We start from the raw sequence: 21231 nt of genomic DNA, 5'->3' as shown, positions 1-21231 counted from the left end.
TGCCTCATACTATCTTGAAATATATATTAATTATTGTACATACAATAATTTTTAAAATAATTTTTGTAATAACATACTTTATTTTTTCTTCAAAGTTTAGAATAAAAATGTCTTATTATTTACTTTTTTATTTAAATAAAAATTAAAAACAATATAGTTAAATGACACTTAACCTCCTCGATTTATAAATCTGAGACCCTTTTTGTTACAATATAAAAATATATTAAAATAAATAATAATATAACAGCTAAATCAGCTCATTGAAAATATAAAACATCTTGATCAATAATAATTTACAATAACTTGTATGGTATCTACAAATTTAAATTATTTGAATGAAATAATTAAGTTAGAAATATACCCATATATTTAAAATAAGTTTAATCAATGCTTAAATTTTTAAAAGAATTTATATTATCCTTGTCATTTTCTCCAACTGTTGTATCTACTTCATCTTTAACATTACCATTTCTTAATTTTTCTTCATCCAAAAAGTAATCACGATTATCCAAAAATTTTTGTTTTAAGATTTCTGTAAATATTAAACAATATTTGTCAAAAATAAAATTCTACAATATTTACTCAAAATGTACCATTTGTTTCGCTCATAATCGGTGCAAGGCCACCATAGTCCTTAGGCACGACTGTTTGTGGCAATGTTTTTATAAATTCATTAGTCTTCGGAACTGATTTTATTATAACCTGTAGTAAAAATAATAAAATCAAATAATTTTATAAACACACAAAGCTATTGTCTATTAAGTGACATAAGTTGTATGTTTTACTTTATTTATCAATGAAGAGCTCATGAACGGTTTCATCATTGAGAATAATCTTTCAGTTCCTGATGTGACGTTGAGAATGTAAATTTTATCAATCACAAAAGGTGTACCTTCCTAAAAGTATAAATTGCACGAGTATTAGAAATTGTCTAGTAGTGTGCTTAAAAAAAATCAATCAAATTTTACCTGGACGTATAACATTAAATGTCTTGCATTTGATAGGGAGTAACGTAATGCGTGACTTAAGCTAAAATTATTCGAATCCAGGACCATTCTGTACCCCGACTTAGTACCGTATTCGACTTGGTCGAGTTCGATGGCCATAAAAGTTAGTTTTGACGCCACAGTTGGATAATATTGTGATGCATCCACGATTTTTAATTGCGACCATATATAGCTGTAGCCATTTTCTTCGTCCGGAATTATGTTTATATTACTGTACACCAAACGAATTTTGATTATTATTCGTATAAATTACCAAAATATAACAATTTGCGTAAGACAATATTATATTTATACTTGCTTACACAACATCCAATTGTTTTTGATTGAAAGGATGTGCAGGGTCTCTTGCCGAAAAGAAAGGAGTGCACTTCTTAGCCCGTAAATTATAGCACTGACTTATTACCTTTTTTGCATATTCTTTATCGTAGTTACACGCATGCAAAAACATTATAATCTGAATATCTATAAAAAAAAATAAGATATTAATTTTTTAATATACGTAATTATTGCAAATATTTAGTAATCGAAAAATACTAATATTTAATATTTCCGTTTTAATGGATTAAAAGCTAAATAATATATTTAGGTATAGCCGGTTAAGTTCCATATGTACGATGTACCGATTTATTTAGGTTTTCTGGACCATAAATATATGATAAATATTCACAGAAAAACAAGTTTGCAATAACAGTGCAAAGGTTTTTAATTTTATATTCTTGAAAATTTGAAATAATACTCAAAAAATAAATCGATGGTTAAATTAAAATTGCATATAAATTTAAGTACGTGTCATAAATAATATTTACTAAAATTACAAAATAAGAGATAGTTGTTTAAAATGTCCTTTGAAATATTTAGTAGAGTACATTATGCTAAATTGTACGTGTTAAAATGTTATTATATCAATTTTGACATAACGTATGATATGAAAAAATGCGTTTTACATAAAAAATATATTCATGAGTACTATAAAATATTAATTACGTTATTGTATACAAAATTAAAAGACGTTTTATTATGTAAACGATGTATGATTTTTGTTTTCACCTATAGTTTATTGTTAAAAAATTCGTTGTTGACCTTAACCTAATAGTTAAAGATTGATTTTTTTTTATAGATTTGTTCCATGAATTTTCGATAATTTAATACGGCTTTTCTTAAAAAAAAATTGTTTAAAATATAAGTTAAAAATAATTATAATACATTAAAAAACGGCATATTTTTATATTATACGTAAATTGAATAAGATGTCAAACACTCACCAATCAATTTCCCATATAAATTTATATTTTCGTCACTCCACTTTAGAAGCTCTTCTACATCTGTGGCAGATAATTGTGGATTTTTTTCATACTCTTGCTGAGCAGTAACTTTATAATATTTTTCTAAAGTTTCCATTATTGTTAAAAAAAATTAAATTTCTGCAGAATTTTGAATGAAAATTTTAAGTATACAACGCACAAATTAAACTATATATTAAATTATTTGATTAATATTACATATATGTACATCATATTAGAGAGTGGCTGTTCACCGTTCGACCTCGTTTGTGTGACTACCTCTGGAAGTCAACTCTACGTGTCTTCTATACTACGTTGTCCTTGAATGAAACTGGTCTTGCGTACCTCGTGCTCTGACGTATATGATTTGTTTTTAAATTTAAATAACAATTTGAATAAATTGATAATACATCGAGGTTTTTGATGATTATTTTCCATCATAAAAAAATTTAATCACCCTTAATAACCCATCAGTTTTAGTGTTCTGTATTTTAATTTTGCTACATCTTATAGTATATTATAGTATCTTATATTTCTATAATTTTTCAGATTAAATGTATTGAATTACATCTCTAAAAATTAAAGTGATCCTATATTAAATTATATGAAATGTTCATGTAGTCCTAATTATTTTTGATTTTAACAATTCGCTATAAACTATATAATTGATGGACAGGAATTCGCGATAAATGTATAAGAGATAAATATAAGATCACATACCTAATATATTTGTACGACGCATCACTGTTCACCGATGAAGTATTTAATTTAGTCGTATCAAACATATTTTATTTGATTATTAATTATATAATAACAATAATATGAGCAATTTTATTATTAACATAAAATTAGATTTGAAGAAACATATAGTAGTTTATTAATTACAACAAATCGCTGTGGTTATCGTGTATAACCTTGTTGATGATGTAGCCAATTTCTGAATTCTTAATAATGACTTGTTTCATTTGGAAGGAAAACTACTGCAATTCTATAGTATTTGATTAAAACTCATATCGCTAAAAGTTGTACGTAGTTTTTGTACTAGCGCACTACTTGTTTTCTCTCTCTGACCCACGCGTAACATAATATGTTATATTATGGCAAATTTGCGTTCAACAGAACCGATATTCCGTTATATTGATAGCTGTTATACGAAAACGAATCTACTTATATCAAACTTAAAGATAATTGTATTATAATATGTGTTTGTACGTTTACTTTTTTACGGTATTAGAATTTTTCTGAAATTTACCTTTGAGCGTTTTTAAATTGTAATTTTTTACTTACTTGTAATCTGCATAAAAATGAAATATCATACAAGGTACAAACACAGATTATGTTCTTCACTTTAAGTCTAACTATAGGTCAATTGTCTGTAATATTAAAACTAACAACACGAGATTCGTTCTATTGAAGACAAATTGTCTATGATGCGCGTAGGTCAGAGAGAGAAAACAAATAGTACGCTGACATCCTCTTAGCTGTGAAGTATGTTGTAAGATTGATTCAAAAGTTAAAACTGACCATAAACAAACTAATAATTTACATTTTAGTTTGGTTTTTTAGTAGTATTTCTATATATTAATAAATGATATACTCAGCAGGCCGCGTACATGAGTAACAATTTCGGTATGGGCCATTTTTGGTATGAACACAGCATTATAATGGTCTCGATTTCCCTTGAGTACCAAATATCATATAATAATAATATACGATCTCGTATACTATCCTAAACCATCATCAATATAATTTTTGTTAGATGCAAATTCACTCGTTACTGATGCTATATTTAGCTACCTATTATTTGTATTTTATATAATATAATATATATATATAGATATGTTTCACCCCCCCCCCCTCTCACCATGTACATATTCGCAAATCTCACGTATAAACAAATACGTTCAGACGCAAAAAAGTTGAACATGATTTATAAATCATTAATATATAAAATTATCACTATAATGTTTATCATTTCATCGTTTGATTTAAAATAGATATACGTACAAACTATATTTTAAATTAAATAATGAAACAACTAACGCTAGTGTTAATATGTATTAATGATTTATAAGTTATGTTAACATTTTTAATTAAACCTGTCATTTGGAGGTGGGGCGTGACCCAGATGTCTCCTTCTGTATACGCCACTGACACTTTCAAACATATTAATATATTGTATTAGAATTAAAAATAAATTAAAATCAAACGTGAGTGGTTTTGTGCAAAATCGTTTATAAAATAATAATAGGTACTGACCATGTCCTAACCAACAATATATTATATATTATACTTATAATTTTTAAAGTTATAAATGGTACAAATGGTAGAAATAATGATGAGATAAATATAAAAATATTAATTATATAGGGATATACTTATTCAAACAACGAATTAATATAGTAATGGAATATGAATTTTCATTAAAAACTAACTTACGCCTACTTTCCTTTATCGCGTATTATACATAACATTGTTGCGTCTTTTAATTATTAAACTTTCCATTATTAATTATTAGTTACTGCAACAAAAACAAAAATAATTTATCATTAATATAAATTAAAGTAATGTTTAAGACTTAGGTATATTATCAATATATTTATAACTAAATAAAAAAGTTTTTTTAGGTATAAACGATAACTGTAATTTAATATTTATTTTATTTTATGATTTGAAAATTGTATCAAAAATTTAAAAAATATATAAAATATATTCTATCAATAAAATTATGTTCAGTAATAGCGTTGGTTTTAAATACCATATTATATTATTTATTAATAGTATTTATAATTATCGATAATAGCGATAATAATAATTTGACATTGTGACATCTGTTATTAGCTATTGTTCTAAAAAAAAAATGCTGAACACAAATCGACTATACGATTACTTATTAGTTGATATATCTCAAATGTAATACCCTACTTAAAGTATTGCTAGAGATATTTACTTTATGATTATAATATTATGATAAATACCATAATTTATTTATTGTAGTATTTCATAAGACTAATATTATATTCAAACTGGCACGTAAATTGCAATAGTTGCAGCTATAATACTATAGTTATTAGTTTTATTACAAAATATAAAAACGATATTATTATAGGTATTTATCATGAATGTTTTAAAAGATACTTTAAAGTCATATAATTCATTATGAGTATTATAATAAGTATTTTTAATATTTTTAAAATTCCGTAAAATCACTTATGGGGAACTATGTTTAAGTGTAAGCTATACAAATGTCTAATGTCAAATTTTCGGGATTATGTCAACAAAAAATCTGCCCGTACATTTTCGATATTTTGAAATTACTAAAAGTTGCTTATCCATACTTATGGAGAATTTCGTACTACGTTTTCAAGCTTTTTGACGTAGAAAAAAAATGTTATCAACATTTATAAAAAACATAAAACATTTAAACATTTTTCCCGAATATTTTGAAAAATATTGGATATTTTTTTTATCAAAGTTAAAGATTGGGGAATTTTTTTGCTCCTTTCCTAAACACAACATTTTAGAACTAAACCAATACATTTCAAATAGCTCAGCTTAGAATCTAAATTTAATCAATTTATTATACAGTAATAACTTAATTACTTCAGTATGCTGTGATTGTACACTAGCAAACTTCTGATTCGTAAACATAAAATGTTTCTTAATAATTTACAACTTATTGCTATGGTTAACAATATTTCGACATCGTTACAAACATTCTATATTATTTTATTCTTATATACATGCGTATGAATATAGGAAATAATTCTAAAATAATATTAATATTTTTAAAATAAACCTCTACATATATTTTATTGAATTCGAAATTAAAAACCCTTTCTATATGTATCTACTAAGTATATAACAGACATAAAGTCGGTCTGAATGGTTTTTAGATTTCTCAGTTAGAGTAGTAGTTTTTTTTTTTAGTACGATTTTATTGGTCCTGGAGACGTCAGTACCTATCACCTATATCAATAAAACGTCAATAGTCCGTAGCATAATAATTTTTCTAAACTGATGTGTTGAAACGAAATGGAAGATTCATCAAACTCTGCGACAGTAAATCAGTAATCACTGTTGTGACTACAACAGTCAGTACCTTCATTAATCATTATTCATTATATAGGTACTTCGCACTATTATTTCGGTTAATTTCAGTAACTATCCTTCAAACAAAATCTTAGTACGAATACGTTGATACTTATAATATTATGTCCAATATGGTTGTTAATAATTTATCAGAATAACGTGCGGAAGGGTTCGTGAAGACCGAAGCCCCCCTCCCCGTGTGTCTCATTTTTCTATCGAATATAACTGGGGACCCCCCTCTCTCCCGCCAATAGAATCAATCGCTTGACCTAATGACCCTCATTAATGTGACAACTACCTATGTATATTTTAAGGGTTATGATTTACCATATTTGTAAATTATATATGAATATGATCAATATCTACAAAAATACAACAGTTTTCAAACTTTTTTCCACATAATATCATTATCTTCCTTATATAATATAGCTGGTTGACTAAAATGTTATATATTATTATGGTAATAATTTCAAACTTCAATCAACCATTGTCGCAATTAAATGGATGTATGTAGGCATAACTCATAACTCATAAGTAAACTACTACATTTTTAATTCACATTTTTTTCGCAAAATTATGTTTGATTTTAACTGAAAAATGTCTTCATATTGTACTTAATAATATGCTTAATCGAATTAAATGTGTACTAAAATCGTAATCTGTTGTTTATAAGTTTGACATCATACTAGGTTCTGAAGTCATAACTTATATTTTTTTTTGTAGTTGATGTATATTATTCATCATAATATGTACAATTGAGTATAATCAGACTCATATTATATAAAAAAAAAGGTGGGCACTTGGATTATATATATCGCTCTGATGTGCAGTAGGTGGCTAGAGGGGTCACTGTAATGGATTTGTAAATTTGAATTCAATGATATAAAATAATTTTTAACGAAATATGATTCTGACCAAAGACAGACGCTTCATAAAAATTTAATTTGACTTACTTTTTTTTAAGGTAGAAAATCTTCTAAAAATGTTATTACAATATATTTCTAACTCAAAATAATTTGCAAATGTTCGCAATTTTGACGAATTTCGTCAAAGTTCTAACTTCAGACACTCGTAAAAAATTATTGTGAATCTAAGATCAACTTTTTTTTTAAATTACACTAATTACCGCTTATAAGAAACCTTGTATTAAAATAAAGTTCATGTTTTTTGACCGAACAAAAAATTTTTATCGTCAATAGTTTAAAAAAAAAATAAAAAACAAAAACTTCTTATGTCTATAAATAGCTCAAAAACAATTAAAATGATTTGAAAATTGTATACAGTGTATATAAAATGCTAATATAAATATAAATATTCGGTGAAACTTATATGTATCTATGGTTATTTTTCTTTTAGTTACACCAAAAATCCAAAATCCAATTTTGTTGTAAACTAGTTTTTCCTTAATTATTATATTTGTTTTATCCAACGCTTTTGAAAACTACCGGGAATCATCAATTTTGACCTTCCTAAAGTACCAATCTGATTCTCTTTTCCATCAGAAAAAATAATGAAGTTAAAAATTATATACAATTAAAACCTAGTGTAAAATCAATACATTCATCGCTCCACTCAGAATCTAAAATACTTGAAATAAGGTTATAAAAAAGATATACTGGTCCACGCAAGTATGCTATTTTTGACCTTTTGGATCTGGACACAACTTACTTTTTAAATAAAATCTTAGATGACACAAGTATAGTAGGCACTACATTTTTCCCAAAATTCATACGTATAGTAAATATGACCCGATTTAATCAATGGAATTGCAAGTTTTAGCCAAACACAAAAAAATTTGGAAATAGTGAAATATCAAGTGTTAAATACATAGCTTACTATTTAAAAACAAATTATTTCATGATAAGAATATAATTTATTGTTATTTTTAAATTAAATAAAAATCAGATTGTTAGTAACACTACATTTACTTACCCTAATTTTTGCATATTATTTTATATTTGAATAAAATGAAAAATATAAATATTTTTAAAGGTGGTGGGAATTATTCTCCTCTGTTAGGTAGGTAGTGGGTACATATTTGCACACGCCTTAAATCAATCGATTATGCTCTTAGACATTTTTGACATTTTAATTATTTGTTATTTTTATATATTGTCAATTTGATAAATAAAAATAATTTACAATTAACCAATATTTTATCAAGGTTTGGTCAGCACGCCTACCCGAAGTCGTGACATTCGCATAGATACTGGTATCTTCATGCATTATGAAGTAGAGCAAAAACCTGTTGAAGCCGTCAATCTAGATGTAGTTGTTAACAATGCCGTGAGTGCTGGGGAAATAGATTGGTCTACACCAGTAATGAAACCTAAAGACGAGCTTGTACTGGACTGGAGTGATAAAGAAGATGACGATGAAATAACAGTGGAAGAACCAAAGAAAATTGCCAAACAAGAATCAGTGGAAAGTGAAAAATCAAAATCAGATTCAAAAGCATGTAATCTTGATGTAATGGCACAGCAACTAAAATTTGTTGCTTGCTTGAAAATACTTATGGAAGAATTATCCACTTTGGCTACTGGATACGAGGTAGATGGTGGAGAGCTAAGATATCATCTATACTTGTGGCTTGAGAGAGAAGTTGATGCCTTAAGACACTTATGCAATTATAGTTCCAAAGATTCGATGATTGTTCAATGTAAGTATACATTATACAATGTATCATGATTTGCTTATTTGTTTATTAATGTATCAATGTTTACAATGTTATATTTCATATAGACGAGGGAGGCCTTGAAACATCAATCTTGGATAATCGGGAGTTTACGTCAACACCTACACTAAAGAATTCTGTTGACAAACCAACCCTGCATGATATTTTACTTGCTGAGAAAATAGATTTTGAAGCAAAGGTTCAAAGAGCAGCTAGAAGAAAAAAATGGCTCAAGGGTACTAAAATTAGTTGTTAAGTAACAAATAAAAATGTTGACATATTTTATACATTATTCAATTTTTTTACACAGAAAACGAAACCCTTTTGAGAACATTACTAAGCTATTGTAGTTTGCATGGAGCCGGAGGTGGTGGTTTGGCATCAGTTCGGATGGAATTAGTACTTCTATTACAAGAATTACAACAAGAAAAAACTCAACAACAGTTACTATCTCCACTGCCGTTCCCTACTACTTTGCCATTATTGTCAGCAAGTGTTGCTTGTAACAAAACTGTGATAGCCGATCCTGTTCGATACCTTCAGGTAAATTATTCAATATAGTTATGAAAATAATTTTTTTTTTTAATGTGTGATTTGATTTCTAAAATATGATTATTTATTTTTATTTAGGCTCAAGCACACGATATGTTACAAACAGTCATTGATATTCGATGCCCACCTTTATTGACACGAATGGATCTTAGTTATTTGTTTGTTCTAAGAGATCTGTCAGTGGCTTTGTCAGCTTGCTTTTATCAATCCCTCTGTGATAGTGACACAATTGCTGAAAGTTATCAATCGGGTGCTGACAACCCAACTTATTGCAGCCATCTCATTGCAGCAAAAAATAGAAAACGTCGTTACAGTATAGATGAGCCAATCAAAGTGACCACTCCGCCTTCAAAATGGCCTGGAGTTTCAAGCCTACGGGCATTATTAGCACATGATAAAGATGAGGACGCACCAAAATTAAACACTTTGTTATGTGAAGCTTTTGTTGCTACTTATATGGGTTTATTAGTGTATGCATTTGCCACATGTGATTGTCACATATTATACCGATTAGTAGGACAGAAATTTTCTGAAAATACATGGAGCACACTTTTTGGAGGTGGTGTCAAAAAACTTTTAAAAGTTGCACCTACTGCTCCCAAAAGTCGAGTAAGTAAAATTTATAATTATTTTAATTCATATGTTAAATTAAATCTATATTATTTGTCATATTATAAAAATTGTATAGCCCAATAGCTTAGAACGAGAGAATAGTGCAAGCAGTGATATCGGTGTATGGACAGCAGTTACGAGCTTAACTAAACAAAAAGTACGGTTAAATATGAAACTTCTTGGTCAATTTGTTGGTTCTCCTGGTACACCTACTATAAAAGAAGATAAACCAACTTACAGAGAACATTTTGTGCCTCCTGAAATGTCTATGATATCTTATTTTTTGAACAAAGTAAACAAACATATTATATTTTTCTTATTTGGATTTTGTCATCTATATTGTATGTTTTGCAAATTTTTAGCCGAATTTGGCAACTGAGGTACAAGATGTAGATTATGATTCGGCAGACAGCGCTGTTTCTGATTTGTCAGAAGATGAAGATGAAGATTGTGACATTTTTGACAATACTCAAGACAACAAAAGCAAAACTGGTAAAACTGAAAACACTGAACATTCAAATCCTTACAGTTATGCTTGGATGGTGATGCGATTAGCCATAATGCAGTTGGTCCAAGAGCAGTTGCATGCGTTCCTTACAGTTGCAGCCATTGATCTCCAAGGTAATAAAACATATAAAGAAAACTGAATATTTCAAATCACATCTATTAATCTATACTACTATTAATAAATTGCTAATTATGACCAATTATTTAAAATGCAGAAGCTATACAAAAATATTAATATTTGAAATTATTAGTTATTAACAAAACAAAATGTATTATTGATAATTCAAATATTCGTTATTCATAAATGCAAATGATGTTAATTTATATAATTAAAATTAATACTTATTTATACAATTGTGTGTTCAGAATTACCAGTCAGCAGCCCATTGATACACGGCACTCTCAGGGTAGTTAGCCAATGGCAAGAGATTTTAAAGGAAGAATTAGAATCCAAAGGACCCCCACCTGTTGATTACATACCTGGTTGTTTTGTGGAACAAGCTACCACAGGCCCACCCATTAATAAATACAGAACACTTTTGGATAAAACAAATACCCCATTTCAGTAAGTACTTTGTATAAATTCATATTCATATTTTTAATTACATTTTTGTTTAGCCCTCGTCATGGGTCAGCAGCTCCAGCAAGACGATTATGGAACTTTTTAGTTCGCCAAGAATTTGTTCAGGATCTTTTCATTCGTAGTATATTCAGTCGTCAACCACGTGCGGCTGGAAGTTCTACTTTACCAACTATGAACCAAGAAGTAAAATCATGTTCTGGAAGCGAAACACCCAATCCACATTTGCCAGATCCTGTGAGAATTATTCATAAAGAACAAGACTCAATATCTGCTTTTTGCCTTAATTTGGTGTGTATTTATTTTAAATTTAAACGCTACTAAAATTTATTTCAAAAAAATATTTTTTATTGCAGGCCAACAGTAGTCTCCTTGCACTGGCGACCCCTCGGGAGATACAAGAGATGGACATATCGTTATTACTTGAATCTCCTTCTTGGCTAGAAGATGAATGTGAATTTGACCTTGTTAATCTCTCTAGGTTAGTAATATACCTTTACATTTTTTATATTCAAGAACAAACTGGTTCAGGTTGTAAAAATCAAATAGCCCCAAATATACATTTATACAGCCTTTTGATTCATTTTTATATCTTGGGTCTAAATTTGCAAGCCGACTACTGGTTTTACTAAATCCATATTAACTAAAAGTATATTGATAGCTGATTCCTAAGTAATTAATATTATTAATAACTGCTTTCATAATTAAAATAAACAGAGACCATGAACATCAACCATCTAGTTTCCTGGTAATTCAAACGTCTATTGATCGTCCTCTTCAAACATCTCCTGGTACCATTATTGTTAATCCATTGCCGACAAGTCCCAGTGTAACTGGATTAGCTGGCCAGACTGGACGAGGAGCATCAGTGGTAAGTTATCATTGTACTTTAGCTCTCAACTTTCTATTTTTAACCAAATGGAAGATTTCATTGATTATTGGGGCTAAAGAGTAAAATTAAATTGTATAGTAATTGTGAATTCAAAAGCGTTATGTGCAGTACGTGAATGTTTTGTTTTCTATGTAATAAGGTACAACAAAAGAGCATACAAGGTTACAGCGACGGAGGGACGAGAGCAATAAAAAGCTCAAAAAATATTATGTCGGTAAGAGGCTATTAATTGTTGCGAGCGTGGGCTTACATTACCATCTGCCGTGTTTTTCTTCTGTGTACAATAATTTGATCTATTATCTATTGAAAAATAATAATTTTTAAATTTTCTCAACAAATATCTTCAGGTGCCAGAATTAAAAAGCTTTGTATACTTTAAGCTTCCCAATTCTTAAGAGCTATCAAAGTTTTGAACAAGCGCTTACAAACTTAAGAACACTTACCTCTCACATTTACATTTTATTTTCAGCTATTTATTCTAATCAAGTAAATAATTTGCAAACATAGACTTCACTGATCTTACTCATACATAATAATAATAAAAACTTTTGTATTTTACTCTTATAAAAATCTATACTTGCCTAAACATTGTACATAATAAAATATTAATAATAATTAGTATTTTAATACTGTGTAGAGGTACGCCTGTTTTGTTTTTTGTTTGTTATTTGTTTTTGATTTTAATTTTTTTTCCCCCAAAAGGCTTATCTCTAAAACACTGTTAAAATTATAATATTACTTGAATTGCATAAATGCTTTAACAATACATCATTTGTTTTTAAAATATTGTCATTATTATTGTGTGTCACATTGCTATCAGATGAAGGGACTGAATTTCCCCGGTTGTCACGACCCACGTTTCTGTCAGTTTGTCTGTGACCGCAGTCGACTCCTGCTCAGACCGGTGCGTTGAATTTGATGAAATACATTTTTTTTAAATCAATTTAAAAACTGAGTGTTTCTCCATTGTTATGATTTTATATGTGCGCATTATAGAGCTTCAACATGATTTGAGCAACCGTATTTATAAAGTTGCTCTTGTTTGGATTTTTATTTGTATTTTTTTCTGTTTTTTATGTAGAATAGACAAGATTTTTTTGTGTGTCGCTTGATGATGCTTGAAATATTACAATCAACAACGTATAATAATCCTAGAAGTGTTAGCTAATATTATAATACCTGTTTGTCATACTTAAAACAATAAAAAAAAAAAATACCTCATCAACGTTGTACATACACATTGTAAAAAAAAATATCATTAACCATAATACTTACCATGTACATATATTTTATTCATTTATATTTCTGCCTATTTATCTAATACTATAATTTGATTTTTGGTTTTTTTTTTTACTTTTTCACTTTTTTTGTTTAGGTGATGAAACACCGTGTGGACAACATTCGGAGGATATGTCCACATCCTTTGTTACCTGTGTGTTAGTAAATCATTACACAGTTTATTCGTGTGACATTTTCGATAAACCGTGTGGTTGAAAAGTAAATAATTTTAAACAAATGTATTCCGATTAGATTTGACGGGTTCGCAAGATGGTTCGGTGCATATTTGGGAATGGGGTCATCCTCAAACAGTGGCCGAACCTCGGGCAGCCGGTACGTTTGCAAAAGTCACAAGGGTGCGGTTTTCGCAACACGGCAACAAGTTTGGGGTAGCCGACGGCGACGGAAATTTATCTCTGTTTAACGTCGGTCTCACGTCGTCCAACTATAGGCCATTTTATGTAAGTGTAATACAATACCGTCAGACAGGTTTCGTTCTCAATTCAAAATGTCTCGTGCGTGTACTTGATCCATGGCGTCATTTGATCGATTCCGGACGAAAAGTCCGAGCACACCTTTCGAGTCAGACAAATACAAACTATTCAAATCACTAAATTAAAATGTTTAAAAATAATCAAATAACCTTTATCTATTTAATTTTCTTATGCGACATTATATTATTTGTTATATTTACCTAAAAATTACAAATATGTACCTGTTATTGTTCCATATAAAAATTTAAAAAATTAGTTACAACTATAGGATAACTCAAATATTTCAAACACAAAAAGTCAAAATATATAATCGGATAATACAAAATAAAAATAATGTTATACTACTTTTGGTAATAATATTGATAATAGCTAATAAATGATCTGTATAAAAGGTACCTATATTTAAACTATAGAAATACACGCGATTGACATAAACAGATTGTTATACCTATACACAGTATCTACCTAGTGAATTTCCATTATGTGTTTTTATTTTCACTGGATTTTAATTTATCATATTTTTTTAAATTTTTGTATGGAACAATAATATATTTTGTAAATATTGAGGTATAAGGAATAATTGTCAAATATTATATCTAGTAAGAATATTTCAGACTTTTTGTTTGACTCGACAGTAAACAAAATGAGTCCGATTTTTTACAAATCAGAATTTTTGACCGATTAACACATCTGATTGTACTTAATTTTTTTCCCAAGACATTCCAATGCCATAATAAAGTTACCAGTGACTTTGTGTTCCTCGGTTCGTGCAGTCTCATCGCCACGACCGGCCATTCGTCAGAAAACAGAAACGTCGCATTGTGGGACACACTGTTGCCACACAAAAAATCATTAGTCACGGGTAATAACACGATAATATTACTGAAAAAAATATAATAGAACCCAAGCCTATCCCCCCCTAAACGTTCAAACTTGACTGATGTTTACTTGTTTCGCAATTTTTTTTTTTCATTGTTAGCGTTTGTGTGTCACGAGCAAGGGTCGACGTGTATCGGATTTGCTCCACAGCATCAAGTGATAGTCACCGGTGGACGAAAAGGTGACATATGCATATTCGATGTCCGCGGCGGAAGTGGTTCAATAAAACACCGTTACTTGGGTCACGATTCATGTCTTAAATGCATGACCATCGACCCACACGAGCAATTTTATTGCACCGGAGCAGCAGATGGAGACATCAAAGTAAATGCGATCGCTGCACTTCTTGTTCTCATCGTGGCAAACACATTTTTTCAACCATGTGTTTTTCAGATTTGGAATTTGTCCACCCATCAGTTGATGTACACATTCCCCGCCGAACACGCTCGTTCTAGTTTCTTCAAGCACATCGGTCAAGGTGTCACGCAGCTACAAGTGGACTCGTCTGCAAGACTGTTCTCGTGTGGAGCGGACGGTTCAATGAAAGTCAGACAGCTGCCAGACAGGTATCATTAATAGGATTTAATTTGAATGATTTGATTAACCATAACTGTTATTCAAATGTTGGAATCTAATTGATTTGCTAAAAAATAATAATTAAAAATATATGTAATCACACATACCACAGAACTAGTCAAAATAATACAATTCTGAAGGGAAATATTGCTTATAAAAACAATTTTCTGTTGTTATATTTGTGTTTAAATTATAAACTTATGTGTATTAATGAGATTCGTCGGAAGTTATTATAGTTCTTATTTTTACTAGTAAAATATTAGGAAATATATTTAAAAACCCCCATATTATTATTAAATAATTTAGAGAAATTGTAACTTTGAAATGTGCAATAATGTATTCATTTTTTTTTTTTTTTTGTTACACTTCAATAGCTATTATCTATTAATTGATATCAGCAATAAATAAAACATATTTTATAATATTATAAACCTTTATAAATATATATCGAGATTACTTCGTCACTAGTTCTCCTTTAGTAAGGCGATATTATTTAATACTTTATAATCTTAACAACAAATCTTTAATCAATTTAATATTTTAATCCAGTATTATAAAAGTTCTCATATTTTAATACTTTTATCTATATTATTGTCTCTATTCAACCAAAAAAATAATAATACTTTAAATAATATTCACTTATTTATACTATTATTTGAGTTATTCAAATAATTTAATAAATGCATAGCAATGGATTGATATGTTATTCAAAAAATAGAGGTATAATATACCATTTTAATAGAAACGTAATGTTATGTTACATATTATTATAATTACTGAAAAATCAAATATATTCATACAAATTGTAAAAAAGTCATAATAATTGATAATAATTTTAGCTGTATAATTATCTACGGTACAATTAATAATGTACCTAGTGCAGGTTTTTTATTATTATGTACGGGTCTTCTGTGATTTTTTTTATTAATTTAAAGTTAGTTTGTTTTTATTTACCATGTAGTTTATTATGCAAGTTTGAGTGTTTTTCATTTTAGATCAAGACTATTGACAATAAAAAGACTAGCAACCATTTGTTAAAAACATTATGCAAATTTTTATAACTTTCAAGTTTCATGTATACCATATAAAAATGTTTCAAAAATAATTTTATTCTGACAAATTAATTTGGCTTCACACAACATATTATTATGTTTTATCCACCTCCGCTTCTATTTTATTTTATGTAATTTAAAACAATGTGTTACTACAATATAAGTTATTATATTATTATTATTATTACTTTTAAATAAAACATAATTATACCATGTTGTTGACTTATTTGAATTTGTTTTTATTTTTGTTTAGGAACCATTTTTCATATTCAATTATTTTCCAATCTATAAATACTAAATAAATGACAAATAATTGTAAATATTTTATGTTTTTAATTAGGTATAATTTTGAATTTAAAAGTTTAAACAAACACTTTATAATATGTCTATATCAAGATATTTACACAATTTAAAAATGTACTTTCTTTGTAAATGAATTATATACCTATCTACTTTCCAGCAATCAGTAATAATGCATTTTTTTTCCCGGCACATTATAATGTTTTATCATCGGTCAAAGTGTGTACCAACCATGTGATTCAACAACAATATGATAAAACAAGATCCCAGATTATGTATCCAAAGAGTAACTTGGTGGCTCTAGGGTCTATAAGAAACGGAGGTTCTTATCAACACAGAAATAAAATTATAATACTATACATATATTATTATTCAGTTTTCTACTACTTAGGTATATATTTATAAAAATAATGAAATTGTAATAATATAATACAATGTACAATATATAATAATGTAATTGTTTTGTATAATCAATGATATTGTTTAATATATACTTAAAATTAGCTTTTCGAGCCTTCATTTGAGCTAACTTGTCAATGGACAATAACTTCTTCCAAATTTAGTTGCCTGCATATTTTCAATAGAAATAATTGAAGAACCACTCAGCTGTTCCTATGCCATCATACTTCCTAAATAATTGAGAACTATCGCTCTTCTACTATAAGTTATAACAGTTGAAATTGGTAATGACGTAACTTCAAAGCTGACTACAGAGGTATCAGGTATTAGGAATCAGAATATTATGTTGTTGTAAGAGGAGAATGTTCAATTAATAACATTTCTGCAATTTGTTTTGTTGTTTTTACTTGGATCAATATTATATCCTTATAACATGATCAAGAAGATAGTACCTATCTGATGAACGAAATCTGGAGAAATATTTTGTTCATACTTCTCATATAGTATTTATTTTTTTATTATTTATTATTAAGTATAAGTACTCTGGGTTGGTCTAATTTACTGAACTGGGGCCATAGCGACCGTAGCGTGGGCAAACAAAGTCCGAATGGGATGAAACTCCACAAGTGCCATTATAATACTCCCATACAACTCCCTATCAAATTCCAAGTTGCCCTGTCAAATTTTACCTCAGAGTTACCTGTCGCAGAAATATCCCAACCCTAAAAACTGAACCAAAAATTATGAAATTATATACACGGCATGGATTGTCGCCAAGCCCGGATTAAGGATCAATTGGGCCCCAGGACACCATACACTTTGTGGGCCCCCTTTCAACTTTAACTTCAAAATAATTGTATCATTACATATTAACGACTTTATATTATTGTATAATTTTCAATTATGAAACTTTGTAAACGGCATGTCGAGTTGTATCATGATATAAGCAATATGGTATGATCGCAAAAATACAGATTTGGTCCAAGTCCGCCAAATACGTCAATTGCTTACTCGTATTATCGTCTTTTCATTTAATTATTACTACTAAACACTACGCTACGACACGTGCTTATTGAAGCCCAATGGATCTGACCGTCAAAAAGTTAAAAGTTACGATCATACCTTGTTTTTATGTCATGAGTTGTACCGTATACATATCGTGAAAATTGTATGTCTACCGCAAAAATCAAAAAGAGCAGTTCAGCAGTTTTTTTGAACGGCGGCACGTGCTATTACTGATTTACATAATATGCAGTGAAAAATTACTGAACTGCGTTATAACTGTTATAACTGATGCGATTTTTGCGGAAGTCGCACTCACAATTTTCACGATATTTAAATAATTAATTTTTGCCTTTTTAAGTACATAATACGTCATATATCCCGCGTTTTAAAAGAAAATACTGCCTATGTTTTAAACAACATAAAAACATCATATTTTAATGATTTAAAAAATAAAACCGCCTTCTAGTTATCAATTTATCATAGTTACTTAATGTAATTGTGTGTCACCGACTGTGCATTGGGATCGCATATTGTCATTTTATGATTTCTCTGGATTCAAGCAAGGGGCGTCATTTCAGTTTTTTATTGTTGGTGCCAATATTTTCGCAGGCCATTTAAAGTCATTACCAAACTACAGACCCTTTTTTAGGGGGGCAGTGGGGCACATACCTCCTGTCTTGTTTTTTGCCTTCTCTGCCAACTGGAGTCGGCCACTATATAGTTCGTCCTACACCTTCACAGTGCTCTGCCCCGCCTCTCCTTTATTCAATCCATATGTATTTTCATATCATTCTCTATTCTATCTAACCGCATTTTCTTCGGTCTCCCTCTCTTTCCTTCAATAGTTCAATATACATTTGCATAGCCACCCCACTACTTCTGAATCACCTCTCCTCATCTATACTAGGTACAATATTATAAAGAGGAAATATTTGTATTTTTGTATGTTTGTAACAAATAAACTCAAACACTACTGGACCGATTTCAAAAATTCTTTCACCATTAGAATGCAACATTATCCATGAGTAACATGGGCTATATTTATTACTAGAAAAAAATAAGGATCCCTACTAAAATTTCAATAATGTAGGTAACCTAATGTAAGTCCCTATTTTGTATGAACGCGCATATATCGAAAAGTACTCAACGGATTTTAATATCATACTAATAACACTAATATAATCTATATATATTATATATAAAAATTAATTTTTGTCTGTATGTCCTTTATGCATTTCTAAACGGCTTGACCGATTTTGATGACATTTTTAAGTGTGTTTGAGTGGTTTCCTGGATGATTTATAATTTAGATTCACAATTGGACCAGGTAGGTCCAAACTGGGAGTTGAGATTTACGGTAGAAATTTTAGTTTATAAATGGTTGTTATTGGTTATAGGAGATATTATAATTAGTAGAAATTAGTATTTGATATACAGTAGAATCCGCTTATTCAGGACACCACTTAAAGGGGACACCTGCTTAATGGGGGCATTAATGATAGTCCCGAATGAATGTATTGCATGTAAAATTCTTCGGTTAATCGGGACAGTCTGGATAATGGGGACAAATAGGTCACCGCTCGATGTGTCCCAATTAAGCGGATTTGACTGTATATATTGGTTGCCATTGGTTAATCGGGCAGATCGATCATATTGTATAGCATACAATCCAATTTTCGTATATTACCTATATTTGATATGCTGTCATACATTGTCCGCGATCCGACGTAGTGGCCGAGTTGCAATTACTGCAGCGAATTACACCCAAAGGAGTTGAACAATCACAATTTCTTTAGGGGCCTCGCTACGGTCATTATTTAAGGGGCAACATTTAGGCAATTTTTAATCTTGTCATAGCCGTCCGGGATCTATGAGTTAGTTGTAAATGATTATTAGTGTGAGTGAAATTATATGCTGGTATCCTCTCGTACGCGCATACACATATCAATAATTCGATAACCATATAAGTTCACTACACAAATTTTACAAAAACATACATTTGTTTTGACAAAATTAAAGTTAGTTAACGTTGTCTGATTTTGATTCTGAAAAAATATTTGAATTCAGCAAAAAAAATGTCTGTAGATGGTACGAAACATTTTCCGTTTTTAATATTAATTTTAATTGTAATTATGATTCGAAAAAGTTCATATAAGTTTTCAATTACAGTTCACAATAATATAAAATTTAGTTCTTACAAAGTGCTTTGTAGGATCTATAGACAATTTTCTGGTGAGTTCAAATTTTTTTTTCAGAATCAAAATCGGACAATGTTAACGATCTCCTTTCACAACAAGTATAACATGATTTAAATATTACATTTTTTTTTAAAAAACAAAAAAATCGCATTGTTGTTATTTCATAAAAAGTTTTTATGTACGTATCATTTTTGTATTTTTCCAGATTTTCTCTGTCTAATTCTGAGTTTATGGTGAAATGGAATAATTTTTTAGTTCAAATAATTTGTTCTTGTCATTTTGATTCTTCAAATTGTATTAGCTATAAATCCAAAAGATTACTAAATCATAATGCAGTTCCATGTTTAATAGCTAGAGTTAAAAATATAAGTATTTAATAATTGTTTCATAACTAACTATTGACTCCTACTATTAAACACAACCGCTACACATTTTTTATTATAAATCAAATTATTTTCAATATAAATAAAAAACAAATGTTTAGTACTTTGAATGTTTTTATTGTAATGAATGATAGGTCCTGTACTGAGGCCCGTAACTTGGACATAAATACACCACTGATGAAACACCAGTATAAACAATAAATTATTCTACATTTTGTATCAATAATGAAAAACAAAAACTTTCGATTGTTAAAATCAATTTTATTAAATAAAAAATAAAAAATATAGTAGGTAGTATAAATAATATTGTAATGATTGATAATAATAATGACTATAATGTAAAAAAATTAAATATATTGTGTTATCCATTAAATTTAAATAAATCGTTTGTTAAAATTCACTAAAAAAAATATAATATCAAAATTAAATAAAATTAACTATCGTTAGCGACGAGTTTTTGTTCACTAAACA

General features: G+C 28.9%; 2 protein-coding genes across 4 annotated transcripts in view; one reads left to right on the top strand and one right to left on the bottom strand.

Moving 5' to 3' along the window:
* LOC132952761 (dmX-like protein 2) overlaps positions 1-17280 on the top strand; it is a 32328-nt gene extending 15048 nt beyond the window's left edge. Inside the window, exons 32-49 of one of the 3 annotated variants that reach the window (XM_061025180.1) lie at positions 8544-9038; positions 9122-9289; positions 9364-9596; positions 9684-10214; positions 10294-10509; positions 10580-10838; positions 11091-11289; positions 11343-11595; positions 11661-11785; positions 12022-12175; positions 12336-12410; positions 13017-13100; positions 13572-13632; positions 13727-13935; positions 14686-14830; positions 14948-15171; positions 15241-15413; positions 16936-17280. In XM_061025180.1, the coding sequence (XP_060881163.1) occupies positions 8544-9038; positions 9122-9289; positions 9364-9596; positions 9684-10214; positions 10294-10509; positions 10580-10838; positions 11091-11289; positions 11343-11595; positions 11661-11785; positions 12022-12175; positions 12336-12410; positions 13017-13100; positions 13572-13632; positions 13727-13935; positions 14686-14830; positions 14948-15171; positions 15241-15413; positions 16936-16945 (3614 nt within the window). In that variant the 3' untranslated portion in view covers positions 16946-17280. The other 2 variants (XM_061025178.1, XM_061025179.1) reach the window with 2 other exon arrangements.
* Positions 111-2757, bottom strand: LOC132952763 (alpha-tocopherol transfer protein-like). The gene is made up of 6 exons (XM_061025183.1): positions 2270-2757; positions 1310-1469; positions 969-1218; positions 786-896; positions 594-702; positions 111-532 (listed from the first exon to the last, which is right to left on the bottom strand). The coding sequence occupies exons 1-6, from the start codon at positions 2403-2405 to the stop codon at positions 381-383; spliced, it is 918 nt and encodes a 305-aa protein (XP_060881166.1). The 5' UTR covers positions 2406-2757; the 3' UTR covers positions 111-380.
* Positions 17281-21231: the final 3951 nt, after the last annotated feature.

This window comes from Metopolophium dirhodum, chromosome 9, assembly GCF_019925205.1.
Source record: "Metopolophium dirhodum isolate CAU chromosome 9, ASM1992520v1, whole genome shotgun sequence".
Taxonomy (NCBI): domain Eukaryota; kingdom Metazoa; phylum Arthropoda; class Insecta; order Hemiptera; family Aphididae; genus Metopolophium; species Metopolophium dirhodum.
This window is presented reverse-complemented; position numbering and strand designations above follow the sequence as displayed.

Excerpts from the sequence above, each read along its gene's own strand:
- LOC132952763 (XM_061025183.1), bottom strand. The coding sequence starts at position 2,405 with ATGGAAACTTTAGAAAAATATTATAAAGTTACTGCTCAGCAAGAGTAT. Across the intron at positions 1,470-2,269 it reads TTTATATGGGAAATTGATTG|ATATTCAGATTATAATGTTT; the intron begins GTGAGTGTTTGA and ends TTTTTTTTATAG. Across the intron at positions 703-785 it reads GCTCTTCATTGATAAATAAA|GTTATAATAAAATCAGTTCC; the intron begins GTAAAACATACA and ends TTTTTACTACAG.